Source organism: Carassius gibelio, chromosome A21 (genome assembly GCF_023724105.1).
Source record: "Carassius gibelio isolate Cgi1373 ecotype wild population from Czech Republic chromosome A21, carGib1.2-hapl.c, whole genome shotgun sequence".
In the NCBI taxonomy this organism is placed as follows: Eukaryota; Metazoa; Chordata; class Actinopteri; order Cypriniformes; family Cyprinidae; genus Carassius; species Carassius gibelio.
The window spans coordinates 15,784,076-15,797,036 of NC_068391.1; the positions used below are offsets into that span (position 1 = coordinate 15,784,076).

A 12,961-nucleotide genomic window follows, 5' to 3' on the forward strand; every position below is an offset into this window, starting at 1 on the left:
AGACCCAGAGGGACAGAGTGAAAAGAGAAAGCCAGAGGAGTGTAGTCTCGAGCTGGCGGATGGTCGATGACTGGCCAAGGTGGAGCCAGAGGGACAAGTGAGCCCGGTGGAGCTTGTGGGATGACGGGCCACGATGAAGACGAGGGAGCTAGGAGTCAAGGCAGAACCAATGGGTCGAAGGACCGAGGTGGAGTCCATGACTCGAAGGCTGGAAGCGGAGACAGGGGATCCTCACGTCAGTGTGAAGCTGGAAACTGGAAGTCCCGAGATGGATCATAGCGCCTAGATGGCACTGACTGAGGGTGGGCTGAGAGACTGACTGGCATTAGCGGAGACGGAGCTGAGGAACTGGCTGGTTTAAGAGGAGGTGGAAGATGGAGGCTGGGAGGGAAACTGGAGGACTTGAGCTGGGCGAAACTAGCGGAGACACAGAAGATTCAGGGAATTACCTCCCCAATCCAGACTATTAAGTCCATTTGAAAAATGTTCATTATTTCCGCTATATGATTCCCAGAAATCAGATACAGCTCATCAGTTGCAGGAGTGTGGGCGGGGCTTTCCTAAAAGCCCTCAATCTCCACCAGTATTCCCAAGACGCACAGTGTTGCTGGCTCACACACCTGGTCAGTCGCGCTCTCGAGTCCTAGCTCCGAGGCGATGACTGGCTCTGTCGCTTTAAACAGTGGTGACTCTTTAATCGTGGCAGGCTCTGGCTCTGTGGCTGCGGTGGGCTCTGGCATTTGCTCCGTGCAGCGGTATGACCTCTCGTCTCTGGTTCCTTAGTGGGGCTGGAGAAGTCCTCCTCGGCAGGGCAGATGGAGAATACAGTCCATTTTTCTCCAGCACCCACTCCACAAAAGCTGCAAAACTCTCCTTGGGACCGTCCGCTGCCAGGCGTGCCTTACACCGCTTGTGATGTAGAAAACACAGAGCGAGTGGTCCGGGAAAGTGAGTAAGGCATGCACGCCAGATCAATAAAGTCCCTGTTTGTGGTCTTCCAGCGGACAGTCCTGCTGCTCCAGGGAAAGCAGCTGGACTGCAGGCAGGTCCATTCCTGGAGAAGGTTGAAATAAACAAAACGAACAAAAAAGAAAAAAACGCAGTGAAATTATTTACTTTGAGGGTATGCTATTCTGTCACTAGTGTGAGTATGCAAAACAAAGTGCACAACAAAAGAGTGTAATAAAAGTTATTTTAATAATCCACAGGTGAAAATTGCCACAACCAAACACAAATCAAAATGTTATCAGACAAAGGAACATTGGGGAACACAGACATAAGTAACAGAAACTTAAGTGGGAGAACTGAAACAGGTCTGGGGCCTGTTCTTCTTACGTCGCTAACTCGGTTAGCTGGATTTGAATGTTGATGATTTTGCATGATCTTGGATCATTTGGTTCTTCCAAGCTCATCCCGGAGCTGCTGTTATAGCAACAGGTCCATAAGCTTAAACCTGCTCGGGAGCAGGCTTATTTCATGTAAACAGGATTAGATCGCTTCTTTTCAACCAGAACTGATACTCAAAATATGTCTGCTACCACCGTTACTTTATTACAAGAGTATCGTACTGATCCAGGGACAATAATTTAAAACAATAATCATTAAAAAAAATAATATAAAAATTTTAAATTTAAAAATAATATAAAAATGCTGTGTAGTCCATAACAGCCTACTATAGACCCAGCCAGTTTTACTCACTGAAATATTTATTTGTCATAAAATCATTTCTTCATAAAGAGTCTTACACACATGCTATACAGATAATAGAGTTGTGCATTATTTTGAGTGATGACTGCTATTATAAGAGTGGCTTGATGGAGCACAGGAGATGCAGATAACATGATATTGACCCTTAAGAAACTTTCATTAATGCTGTCACGTAACAAATCTGTCCAAATATAAAATTTAAATGAATAGATAATTTCTAGATTTGAAATAAAAATGTAAAGACTGCACAACTATTATAAATTGCGCATCTAAATAATTGGGAATCATGAAAAAAATTCTAATACAATAAAAACATGTATCTATTATCTGTTTCATGTACCTATTATAAAATTTATGTAGTTTTGTTTGCTTGGCTGTTTCCTTATAAAAGTCCAGAAATTTGTCAAGTTTTTCGTCAGGTGTCGTATTAAATTATATGACATCATTAAATTGCCGTCTTGCCACCAGCCAATCGCTGCACTGCTGATCATTGTTTCGAGTTTTGATACATATCCCCTTTTAAACCAACACATGAACGCGCAATTATCTCAGATAACTCAATCCAGCGATACTAATCATACACAACAGGTGTGTTCAAAGAACCCAATTAGCCGGATCATGATTAGCACGATGAAAGCGTGCATGAAACAAGACCAATCTCCCATTTTGAGAAGAAAAATTTAACACGGGCAGTTTGCTTGTACATGGATGACCTCATACGCAAATCATTATGCTGAAAGATTTTATGTGGAGTTAAATTAAAACAACAAATAATTCAGTTAACTTAAAAAGTGCATTTGGGTTTACAGTGTACCTGAGCCATAATAACTCTCTATTATAAGAGAAAAACAAACATCTGTTTCACATGGAAGTCATAAAAGTCACGTTGTGAGATATGAAGTAGCATTGCAGAAAATACAGTAAAGTAATACTTTGAGATATAGTCAAATTGCAATATTGTTTGCAATATTGTTAGAGAAAAGTCAACTGAGTTTATTGTATTTTATTATTTGATATTTCATTTTAATTACACCTAAAAAAATAGTGTTGGATTGATATTGAAACAACTTTTGCTAGTACATTTCACAAACTAAAACAAAGAAACGGCAAGTAGCACATTGAATTGCTTGTGAAATTTTGAAGTAAAAAGGCTTCAGGAGTATTATTATTATTTTGTAAAAACATACTCCAATTCTGGAAATGTATGACTTTTTTTTATACCTTTTTAATTTTTTGCTTTAAGATGGAAATAGGATTTTCAGTTTCTTGCAGCTTAAACCCTCAAAAAAGTGTCACTGGTAAAACATAGTCAAATATAATGAACTATTTCCTCTTATGTTTTGCAATATCAACTTTGGATACAATAGATTGGAGGAAAAATATATATTTTATGTTAAGAGTTTCCCCACAGCTCGGCTTAGTGTGACAAGATGTCTCCGGTCATAACAAACCATCTTTATCAGTGAGCACTGTAATGGAATGGATGAAGAAAAAGCATGAGGGATGAAGGACACGAAGGGTGAAAACAACAATGAACAAGCAAGAGATAAGGCTGATTAGAGTATAGAGAGATAAGATGAGGAGTAATGCGTGTGGGACAATGAGCTGCTGACATCAGAGCAGCTGACAGCCTGAAGGAGTCAGCTTTTTCTTTTAACCCCTTTACATGAGAGTGATAATGCACCCTCAGATGTCAGGAGGTGGGGAAAGAATGAGTTGGCATTGATTTTGCATGGATGAGATTTAGGGAGGGATAGAATAACTAGGAGGCGGAGGTAAGGTGTTATGGTTGATACTGCGAATGTCAGCGTTTTCCTGCTATATTGTGTGTGTCTGTGTGTGTGTGTGTGTGTGTGTATGGCTGTACTTGTTTTCCCTGGGGGCATCTCGTTCGTAATTTCCACCAGCACATCACAAAACTAACTTTTTCTGATCATTATCATATTTCTTAAACACGACTTGACATATTTGAATATTGCATATCAAGTGATCTCCATTGGAGCAAATAGCCTCTAAAAGGTCTTGGAAGTGCTGAAACACTGATTATAGTACATATAGGGTGCAGAGAGAAGCGGGCGAGTAGCCAAAATTTTCTTTAGCGCACACACACACACAAAAACAAGAAAGTATTCCGAATATTTGGCATCTGCCACCAACTTGAAAACGTCTTCAGTTAATTTTTTTAAGACCATTTTCTTGTCTTCTCACACCTTATGCAGTATGAGTGTCAGTTCCTTCCAGACGTTGTATTGTGTTGCATTTGACATTTTGTGTTGCTGATGTACCACCAGCTTCTGTATGACATATTTATATCTACGGCAAGTTTAGTATTCCTGTAGCAGTTTGGATTAAACCTGGTCCAACTAAACCTATCTGGGCATGGAGCCCAAACAAAGCACAGACTGTAGTCACAGCGTCATTGGCTATAATGAGTGTATTTGTATGCTAAAGTCTCCTCTGTCATCGAGAGTTATAGTTGTATGGGTGTTGCAGGCTCTCGGCTGTCAGGACGTGTCATCCGTGTGTACGTAAAGTGGTTGGGAGGTGTAATGTAGTGTCATGTTCTATTTTTTGAATTCTCTCTTTCTCTCTCTCACAGTTCTTAATCTGCTGGGCTTGAATTGGCGACTGAAGCCCACTGAAGGGCATCTAGTGAACACTGGCCTCAGCATGAGTATTCCTGGCATTGGTGATGTGGCAACAGTGCCCTCCGGAGGCAGAGGTAAAAGCAAAAACTTGTGCCAAAACCCTGAAATATGATCAACATGAAATCCAAATGATCTGATGACATACAATGCAAAACCCTAGAAAAATATGAAGCCAAAACTGCCTTCTCTTTACACTTTTTCACAAAGTGAATACACAATATTCTAGTGGGAGAAAAGTTTCATTATTCTGTAATTTTAATAACTATGTAATAGCATATTAATAAAAAGAATTCTAGATGAATATTTCACTAAACTAAAATAAAAAAATAGATTTGTAATGTAATAACTATGTAATAAAGCATAATGTATAGTGTAATAAAATTAATCATTTACATCCTAGACTATTCTTGATCACTGATTCCCAGCTTACATTTCTTTAGCTTTGTGTTAGTTAAAAAAAAATATATATATATATATATATATATATATATATATATATATATATATATATATATATATTTACTTTTGTTATAACCTAACAAAAACATCATAGTGTCACATGTTTACTAAGTCTAACCAATTTTTTCAAGCAGATTATTTAATTTCACCCAGAAATAATCACAATCATGAAAGTTAAATGTGTTAAGATTGCAGTTTTCTATTGATTTCAGCTCTTTCCACTGCCTCTTCTGCAGTTATACATGATTATGGTAATGGTAATGCATTTATTTGAAATGATGACTAGACTTAAGCCCCTTTCACACTGCACGTCGGACCCGGCATATTGCCGAAACATTGCCGGGTCGCCTTCTGTGTGAAAGCAACCACGTCCCGGGATTGATTCCCGCATTGAACCCGGGTCGGGGACCTAGTAACATTGCCGGGACGAGCTCTGTGTGAACAAAAGCCAGATCTAATGCCATGTCGAGGTGATGACGCGCGTTATCACGCGACACTTTTACCCGTTGTTTTGAAGGAAGATCAACGTTCGCGACGAAAAAATATGTGTAAACTGTAATGAAGCAGAGATCAGTTAGTTCCTCACTTTCCGCACTGACGCAGAGATCGTCTGCTTGCTTTAGTGAAAGTATAACGTGCCTAATGTTTTCGACTTGTACATTACACGTCACGCTCTGATGTCACGTGTCGTTACGGGATCTTCACGGGTTGTGTGTGAAAGCAGGAACATATCCCTGGTCATCACAGGCAGTGTGAAAGTGCAAAATCTAGCGACCCGGGAACAATTGCCGGAGCACTTTACCCGTGTATTTGCCGGAATGGCAGTGTGAAAGGGGCTTTAGTCTCTGCTGGCTTGTTATAACACATGTTAGTCTCTGTCAGCCTGAGGCTCTGTGAAACTAGTGATTGTCCTGTACTGGATGTTGTGAGTACATTGGTGTAAAATCACAGTCTTGTGTGCCTTTTACTCACAGCAACCCTGATATTCAAGGTTATTTAGATGAGATGTTTTGGATCTCACTGGACTTCAGTTAGTGGTTTAAAGCTCTGGCTAATTTTCAGTGGCTCAGACACAAAGAATCTCCCTGTCTGTTGTGCCTTCACCTCAAATGATTTATCATTATCAGTGTCAACACGTTCAGATGATAACGACTGCCGCTGACCTTTAGAGAGTGCTGGTATTGACATTTTTCACACACAGTACAGCTTCTAATAGATTTAGATGGGTCTAAAAGAGTGGGTCTTTATGGAAGAGGACGCATGGGTGCAAATCTGAGTTTAACTGGGGAGAATGTGTGTGGGCATAATCATATATAAATGTGTGTGTGCACATATACATACAATTCACTGCAGTTCCCAGTTCCAGTTGCAGAATTCTGTTATGAACTTTAAACACATTTTCCTAATATATTTTGTCATTTGCATCATATAACCATCCACATATATTGCTTTTCTGATGTAGTAAACTTGCTTGGTAGCTCACCTTGTAAGTGCTTGCATGAGTCCTGTGAAACAGGATTCACAGTGCTGAATAAGAGAGATCCCACATATGTAGAAGCAAGCTAAAACATGTTTATCTCATGTTTGCTTTTGTTTTGTTTGTAGGTGGTACAAATGCGTTAGAGGATTTTGTGATTTACTGATCAGACATTTAATCTCCAAACTGCCACAATAGCCTATGTACAGCATGCAATGTAATAAAACATTGTCGCATTCACATTCATCTGTTTCAGATAAAACTGAACACACTTGTAGCATCAGTCACTGGAAATTTTACATTGAAAATGTTGCAAAATGTGCAAGAAGCAATGTAATATCATTTAGCAGAAATGTCACAACAGGCACATTTTTTCCAGTGAGTCTCCTGTCGGATACTGGATGAACATAATGTGGGAGGAAGGACATTGTGTCCAAAGGCTCTAGTGATAATTTGCTCTCTGTGAAATTTCCCTTCACTTTGATGAAGAGTTTCTGAAGAAAGGCTACTGTCAAGCTGTTCTCCGTTCGGATGTTGTTATGTGAATCTACAAGGCCCTTTCACAAGATTCATGTCAGGACTTCAGCAAACCTCTCAGCACAGGAATCATGTGCCTTTTTAACCTTGACATGAAAAGCACTTCTGAAAGCATCACTGAAGACCAATTTTAAATATATAGCTTGTAAGCTAGACATAGAAAATATTGAAAGCAAACAAGATAGCTAACATGGATTTGAATAGAGCATCACAGTCCCGCCCACAGCCCGAGAGAGCTCTGGTGCCGGAAGTAAATTTCCCATTATTTCTCCCATTGACTAACGGAAAAATCCGTATCTAAAGAGTTTTAGAGCATGTGTGAGGATAACCAGCTACGGCTGAACTCATAAGCATATAACATATCATTTCGAGTGGAAAAAATTAAGAGAAAATGCAAAAACTTGTCATGCAAACTTTTTCCTCCAGTGAATTTTATTTTATAGAGTGGAGGTGCAGTAATAGCAGTTCTTTCAGTATTAATCGTGTGAACAAATAGTGTTTTATATAGGTATTGTGTATTGATTTTTATATTTATCATCGTGTATTTTATATATTGTGTGCTTGTGTGAAAGTGGTTAACAATAACGTCAGCAACATGGTGTAGTGCTTTGTACCTGACTGCAATCACCGCTCAGTCGTCAACACATGTCGTTGCCATTACAGAAATGTTCAGTAAATGCACAAAAAGGTATGTCTTGGCTAAATATTGTTTTGACAGTGGCATTATAAAATGGTTGATATGACTCATACCATATGAAGGCTACAGTAGCCTAGCTAAGTTACCAACCTCCCTGCAAAACTCTCATGGCAGCCAAGGAGATAAGTCTACCGTGCAAAAACGCAACACAGGTTTTTATTATATTTTTTTATGAATGATCTTCAGTCTTCATGGACCTTCGCCGGGTTTAACCAGACGGTTACACGAGCTCCACCAATCAGATGCATCACTGTGGGGTAGTGGGATTGTTCAGGATTGTGGGTAATGAAGTACTTAGCCAAGTCATCGCAAATAAAAGGCATTTATATTAAAACAAGGTTAGTGCCCCATGATCCTTTTGCGTTTATATGAGCATATACTATCGCTTAGTACAGCCGTAGCTGATTTTAAGTCTACCATGTATGGTTAAGTTTTTACGGCTTATACCCCAAATGTCAATGCAGAAATTGCATTGAATTTTTACTTCCAGCACCAGCTGTGGGCGGGACTGTGATGCTGTATTCTCGACTGGGAAAAATACATTGGTGAAACCTATAGAGATCTTTGATGCTACTAAGCATTAGGGCTGGACCAGAATATTTGATTATTTGAATATTCGTTTTGGTGGTTTGGCATTTGATTTTCAATTTTGAGATTTGAATCATCATCTTCTTTTTTTTTTTCATTCGCGTTTGAATATAGCAATTTTTTTATATCCAGTCCGAACGGTTCTAAGGACTGTCAGGTATGGTTACAGTTGTATTTCCACGTGAGCCTGGTACGGCACAGCACGATTACAAACCTTTCTTGGCACAGAATTCTCGGCATAGTTAGACAACCGTGCTTAACCGTGCTTTTAGAGTGCGTGTGTGCGTGACGTCGCCACTCTGTTGCCTGGCTACCAGTTTCTCCATAGCTGGCTAAGCGGAAGTGCGCTATTTGATCAAACAGCTATGCTACGTTCAGTATAATAAAGAAAAGATGTCTGAGACAGGCTACGCCTATAGTATATTTTTGGTGTAAAAAAAATGAACTGCTGTTATCTTCCATGTTAATCAGTAATTTTACACACAATAAAAACATCCATTTAATTTGCTTGGAAAATACTTGCAAATACGGAAGCCATTTGTCTATATTAAAAGTATTGCTCTTAACAGACCTGTGTGTTTTGCATCACTAGTGCAGTGTCCGCTCTCGGAGCATATAAGCGCTGCCCTCGTGAGGCACAGCGCTTCTGGCTCGTGCTGTTCTGTAGTTTATTCTGTAGTCCATATTGCACCAAAATCCAACATTGTGCACTTCTTTGGGTCAGTAGCAACACACCTGACACACGTGAAGTTGATAAAAATGAGATGATAAAAATGCAAACAGACAGACACACAGAGATTCCTGGCTTTATTAGAGAGAAGAATATGTTCAGCCCCTACCTACGAATCTTCGAATATTCAGCGTTGATTACTACAGAAGGTATTCTGACCAGCCCTACTAAGCATGTTCGCTTGCTATGAGGTGATTGATTATTGCCGTTTTCTACTTAAAGCAACATTTGTTATTTGGCTTCTGTAATGTGACATACTTTTGAGTGTAACAAGGCAATAAGACAATTAACCCTCTGATTGATGCAGTCCACTAAAAGTCAGTTTAATAAATCAGGATATGATGTTACATGCGACCAAACTGATCACATTTGCCCCTTATCTATATAATTTTACGGCATTCATCTTTACATTGCTTTTAGACAGTAACACTCCACATCACTAGTGGAATTAGGAAACCATTTCATATATCTGGAGTATCTCCCTCAATAATGTATTCCAGCAGATCCAGACTTTATTAGTTCATTTGTTTATTTACATATTTATTTCAATAGAATGAAATCTGGCGAAGCTTTACTTCTGGAATTATTCATTTGTTCATCAGGCATCTCTATGTGGATTTCCATTCGGCTCTACTGTGACTATTTCTAAGACTCTTTCAAATGAAATATTTTACTGACTAATTTACATTTTACAATTATATTTTAACTAAACAAGTAGACTAAATTGAGTGATTATATTTTAATGGAGCCATAGAGTGCAGCAGATATACGTAGTATAGAAATAAGACTAAAACACTTGTGTGTACCTTCTTAACCATATTCTGTGAATAAATTTGTGCTTAAGAATTAGCTTCGTCTGACAAATCTCCTTTTAGGGACATCCTCATAAAAATAAAGGAAATTAAGTTATAAAAATGTAAAATAATAATAATAAATAAAGAAAGAAACTTTTTTTAAGTAGCATATATAAAAACGGAATGTTCCCAGTGGGTTGTTGTGTCGATTATATTCCTAGTACATTTAAGCTTTTTGTAAGTCCTTCAAACTTTTAAGATACTGATACAATCAGTCATTTTCTGTTAGGCTGGTTTACGATTTATGATGTTATTTTAGAAGTTCATAAGAGTTATTTTAGGTTGATAAATTGCAGGATTTGAGGTGATTGACATAGTCATATCTAGAATAATAAAGAAAATCCATCTATACCAAGTCTTGGGTGTGAGCGTGCCTTTTTCGGTGGCTCTGATATTAGTAGTTCTGGTTGTAAAAGACTCTTCTCATGCACCCTCTCCAGGGTACTTTCTTTCCCCCTTTTTTCTGCTTCCCAATTTCTCTCTCTTTATCTATCTCCCTTTTTACATCTCTCTCTCTCTTGCTCTCTCATTGTGGTGCTCTCGTTCAGTGCAGAGCCATCCATCCATTCGTGTTAATGAGGGAGGTTGGTGTGGACTCCCACTGGTTACTAGACTGGGCTTCTTTTTTTAACCGAGCTGTCACTCAGACTTGACACTGCATGCATGCGCATGTTCTCCCGCAAAAAGAAAGCTTGATCCATTTAGGGAAAGTGCTTGCTTGTGCTTGCTCAATTCAATTCCTCTCTCTCCATTACTCGTTTAAATGCAGCCAGAGGTTTTAGCAGACAGGGAAACAGATTGTCTCTGCTTATCAGGGCACATCAAACATCGAGAAAGCAAACTAGACTGACAGCTAACACCCAGCCCACTCGTGTTGCAATGGCCCCTCAGACACAAAAGAGAGAGTGTGTGTGTGTGTGTTGCTTCTGATACTATCAAGGCCCATTTACTGGGTTATTTTCTGATTGGTGTTGCTGCGATCTCTTTGCGCTGTCAACACGGCAACAGTTTTCTCTCTAGAGGACAGATTTAGCAGGTGTATTGGGAGGGGATGTGTGTATGTGTGGCCAGAGCTGTCATGCAGAGATATTATGATCTCAATGGAGAAGACAGGGTTTGATTTAGGGTTGATGACTTTATCAGCCCACATCGCACACTCATTAGCACAGAGCTATGTCTCAGTGGAATAATATATGTTGATCTTTCTTTATACACACTGGAAATATTTTCACACAAAGTGGATGATATTCCCCTTTCCCCATGTCTTTGAAAGACTTCCTTCGTGTTTGTCCCTCAAACAAATCTTGTTTCGTCTCTTGGCGTGCATCTCAGGGCCGTTGGTGTTGAAGAACAGCAGTATAAACAGCGGGGAGCTGGAGCTGGGTCAACGTGTCAGTCAGGATGTTCCTCCAGGCGTCTTCTGGAGGTCTCTGATTCACCTGCGCCAGCCACACTTCCTCAAGTTCAACATCTCCCTGGGCAAGGACGCGCTATTTGGGGTCTACATGCGGAAAGGCCTGCCTCCTTCACATGCTCAGGTGAGCAAATCACCTCATGTCTTGTTTCTCCTCTGAAAGTAGCCATGCTAAAAAGCATGATTTTTCATGATGTTCAGTTTTTGTTGGGTTGGTGTACACAAAACTGAAAATTCTGACTTCATTTACCCTCATGCCGTTCCAGTAAGGTAATCAAATGTAAATGAACCCTGCATAGTTTTCACTGTAAGAATTAATATATCAATGCTTATTAACGTTAACTTTATTCAGATTGAGAGCTGTGAGTGATTTCTCTTTGCATTTTGTTGTTTGATTACCACTGATGGTCCAAGCGCCACTTTTCATGTCCACTTGAGACATAAACTGTGTTTAAGTAAACATTCTCCAAGTTGGCCATTTTGACATATTTTTATGTATTTGATTGCTTGGACGTCCACGCGAAGTTGCGGCCTGTATTGGAGCGTGTGCAGTGCGCACACACATTCCAACCTGGGGAACAGATCTCTTGGGTGGATCTTTTTGCTTCCAATGTTTTATAATCAAACATGTCCCACAATGTAGCAGACTGCATTTATAACTTATTTTGTCATTAAGTTATTAATTATCATTAATTAACATTAATTATCTTCTTTTTTTTTATCTAATCCTTAGAAGCCAAAATAAAAAAAAAAATTAAATAAGTTTAGTATCACAGCCACAGGCCTAAATAGTTTGAATGTTTAGTTCTCTCTATGATAATTAAACAGGGCTTTCATGTTGTGCACACTGTAGCTTCTCCGCGTGAGCGTGATCTCGCTTCTGAATTGCGAATAGCAAAAATGCATCACAAACAAATGTATGAATATTATTGCATATAAAAAAAAACTGTCGTCTCTGATGAGATAGCAAGATGTCTATAGCAATAACAAATGTAGGCTGTGTGTGTTTTCCTAATCTCTCTAGTACCGCCAACAGAACTGTTACCGTCAGAGCTTATTGATACCCCAGTCTTTCATAATTTAGTATATTTAAAAAATATTTACTGATTCGTATTAAAATTATAAAAAGGGTTTTCACTGCTTGAAATTATTAAAACAGCTTGAGGCACAAATCGAAACTGAAACTAAAATTTGATTCATCGTAGTACTACTGCTAGCTCACGTTGAGTTTTTTTTTTGAGTGTGTCACCACGCATGAAAGATACATGATAGAGACACGTGATATAATTTGACCAGCCACAGTCATCTAATAGTTTTAACATTTAACGGTTCGCTTGAAAAGTAGATTGTAGATGTCTTCGAGATCGATCGCGATATAAAATCGACAGATCAACCACACCTAGTTTAACCTTATGTTTGAAAGACTTCTAGTTAATGACATATTTTCATTATAACAGAGCTGTTGAACATGATTTGTTACTTGTCATTGTTGTTTTAATTTTTTGGGATAATATAGGAAGAATCTACGGTAGCCAAGAGAACACAACGCTCTGCAAATAGAAAAAACACCAGCAAATTAAGAAAACATCTTCATCAATTTGACCAGACACTCACTGCACAAATAAAGAAGTGTGCTGCAAATACAAAACAAACTAACAAAGAAAAAAGTCCTTAATAGCTTTTTTTAAGAAATTAGAATTAGAATCTAAATCAGAAACGTAAAAATCCTAATGATTTCCATTCTTAGTAATTAAGTCATTATGGTTTGAAGCTTAAATACATTGCAAGAATTACATTGTGTTATGTTTTAGGGTTGAATGTAATGTCTGTAAAAGTAACGGAAAAGGTAC

At 38.7% G+C, this 12,961-nt stretch overlaps 1 protein-coding gene across 3 annotated transcripts in view; it reads left to right on the plus strand.

Annotated features, from left to right (window-relative positions):
• LOC127941641 (teneurin-2-like) overlaps positions 1 to 12,961 on the plus strand; it is a 260,234-nt gene that overhangs the window by 210,016 nt on the left and 37,257 nt on the right. For all 3 annotated transcript variants that reach the window (XM_052536944.1, XM_052536945.1, XM_052536946.1), the window contains 2 exons: positions 4,307 to 4,429; positions 11,030 to 11,235. In XM_052536944.1, coding sequence (XP_052392904.1) covers positions 4,307 to 4,429; positions 11,030 to 11,235 — 329 coding nt within the window. The remainder of the gene's footprint in view (positions 1 to 4,306; positions 4,430 to 11,029; positions 11,236 to 12,961) is intronic.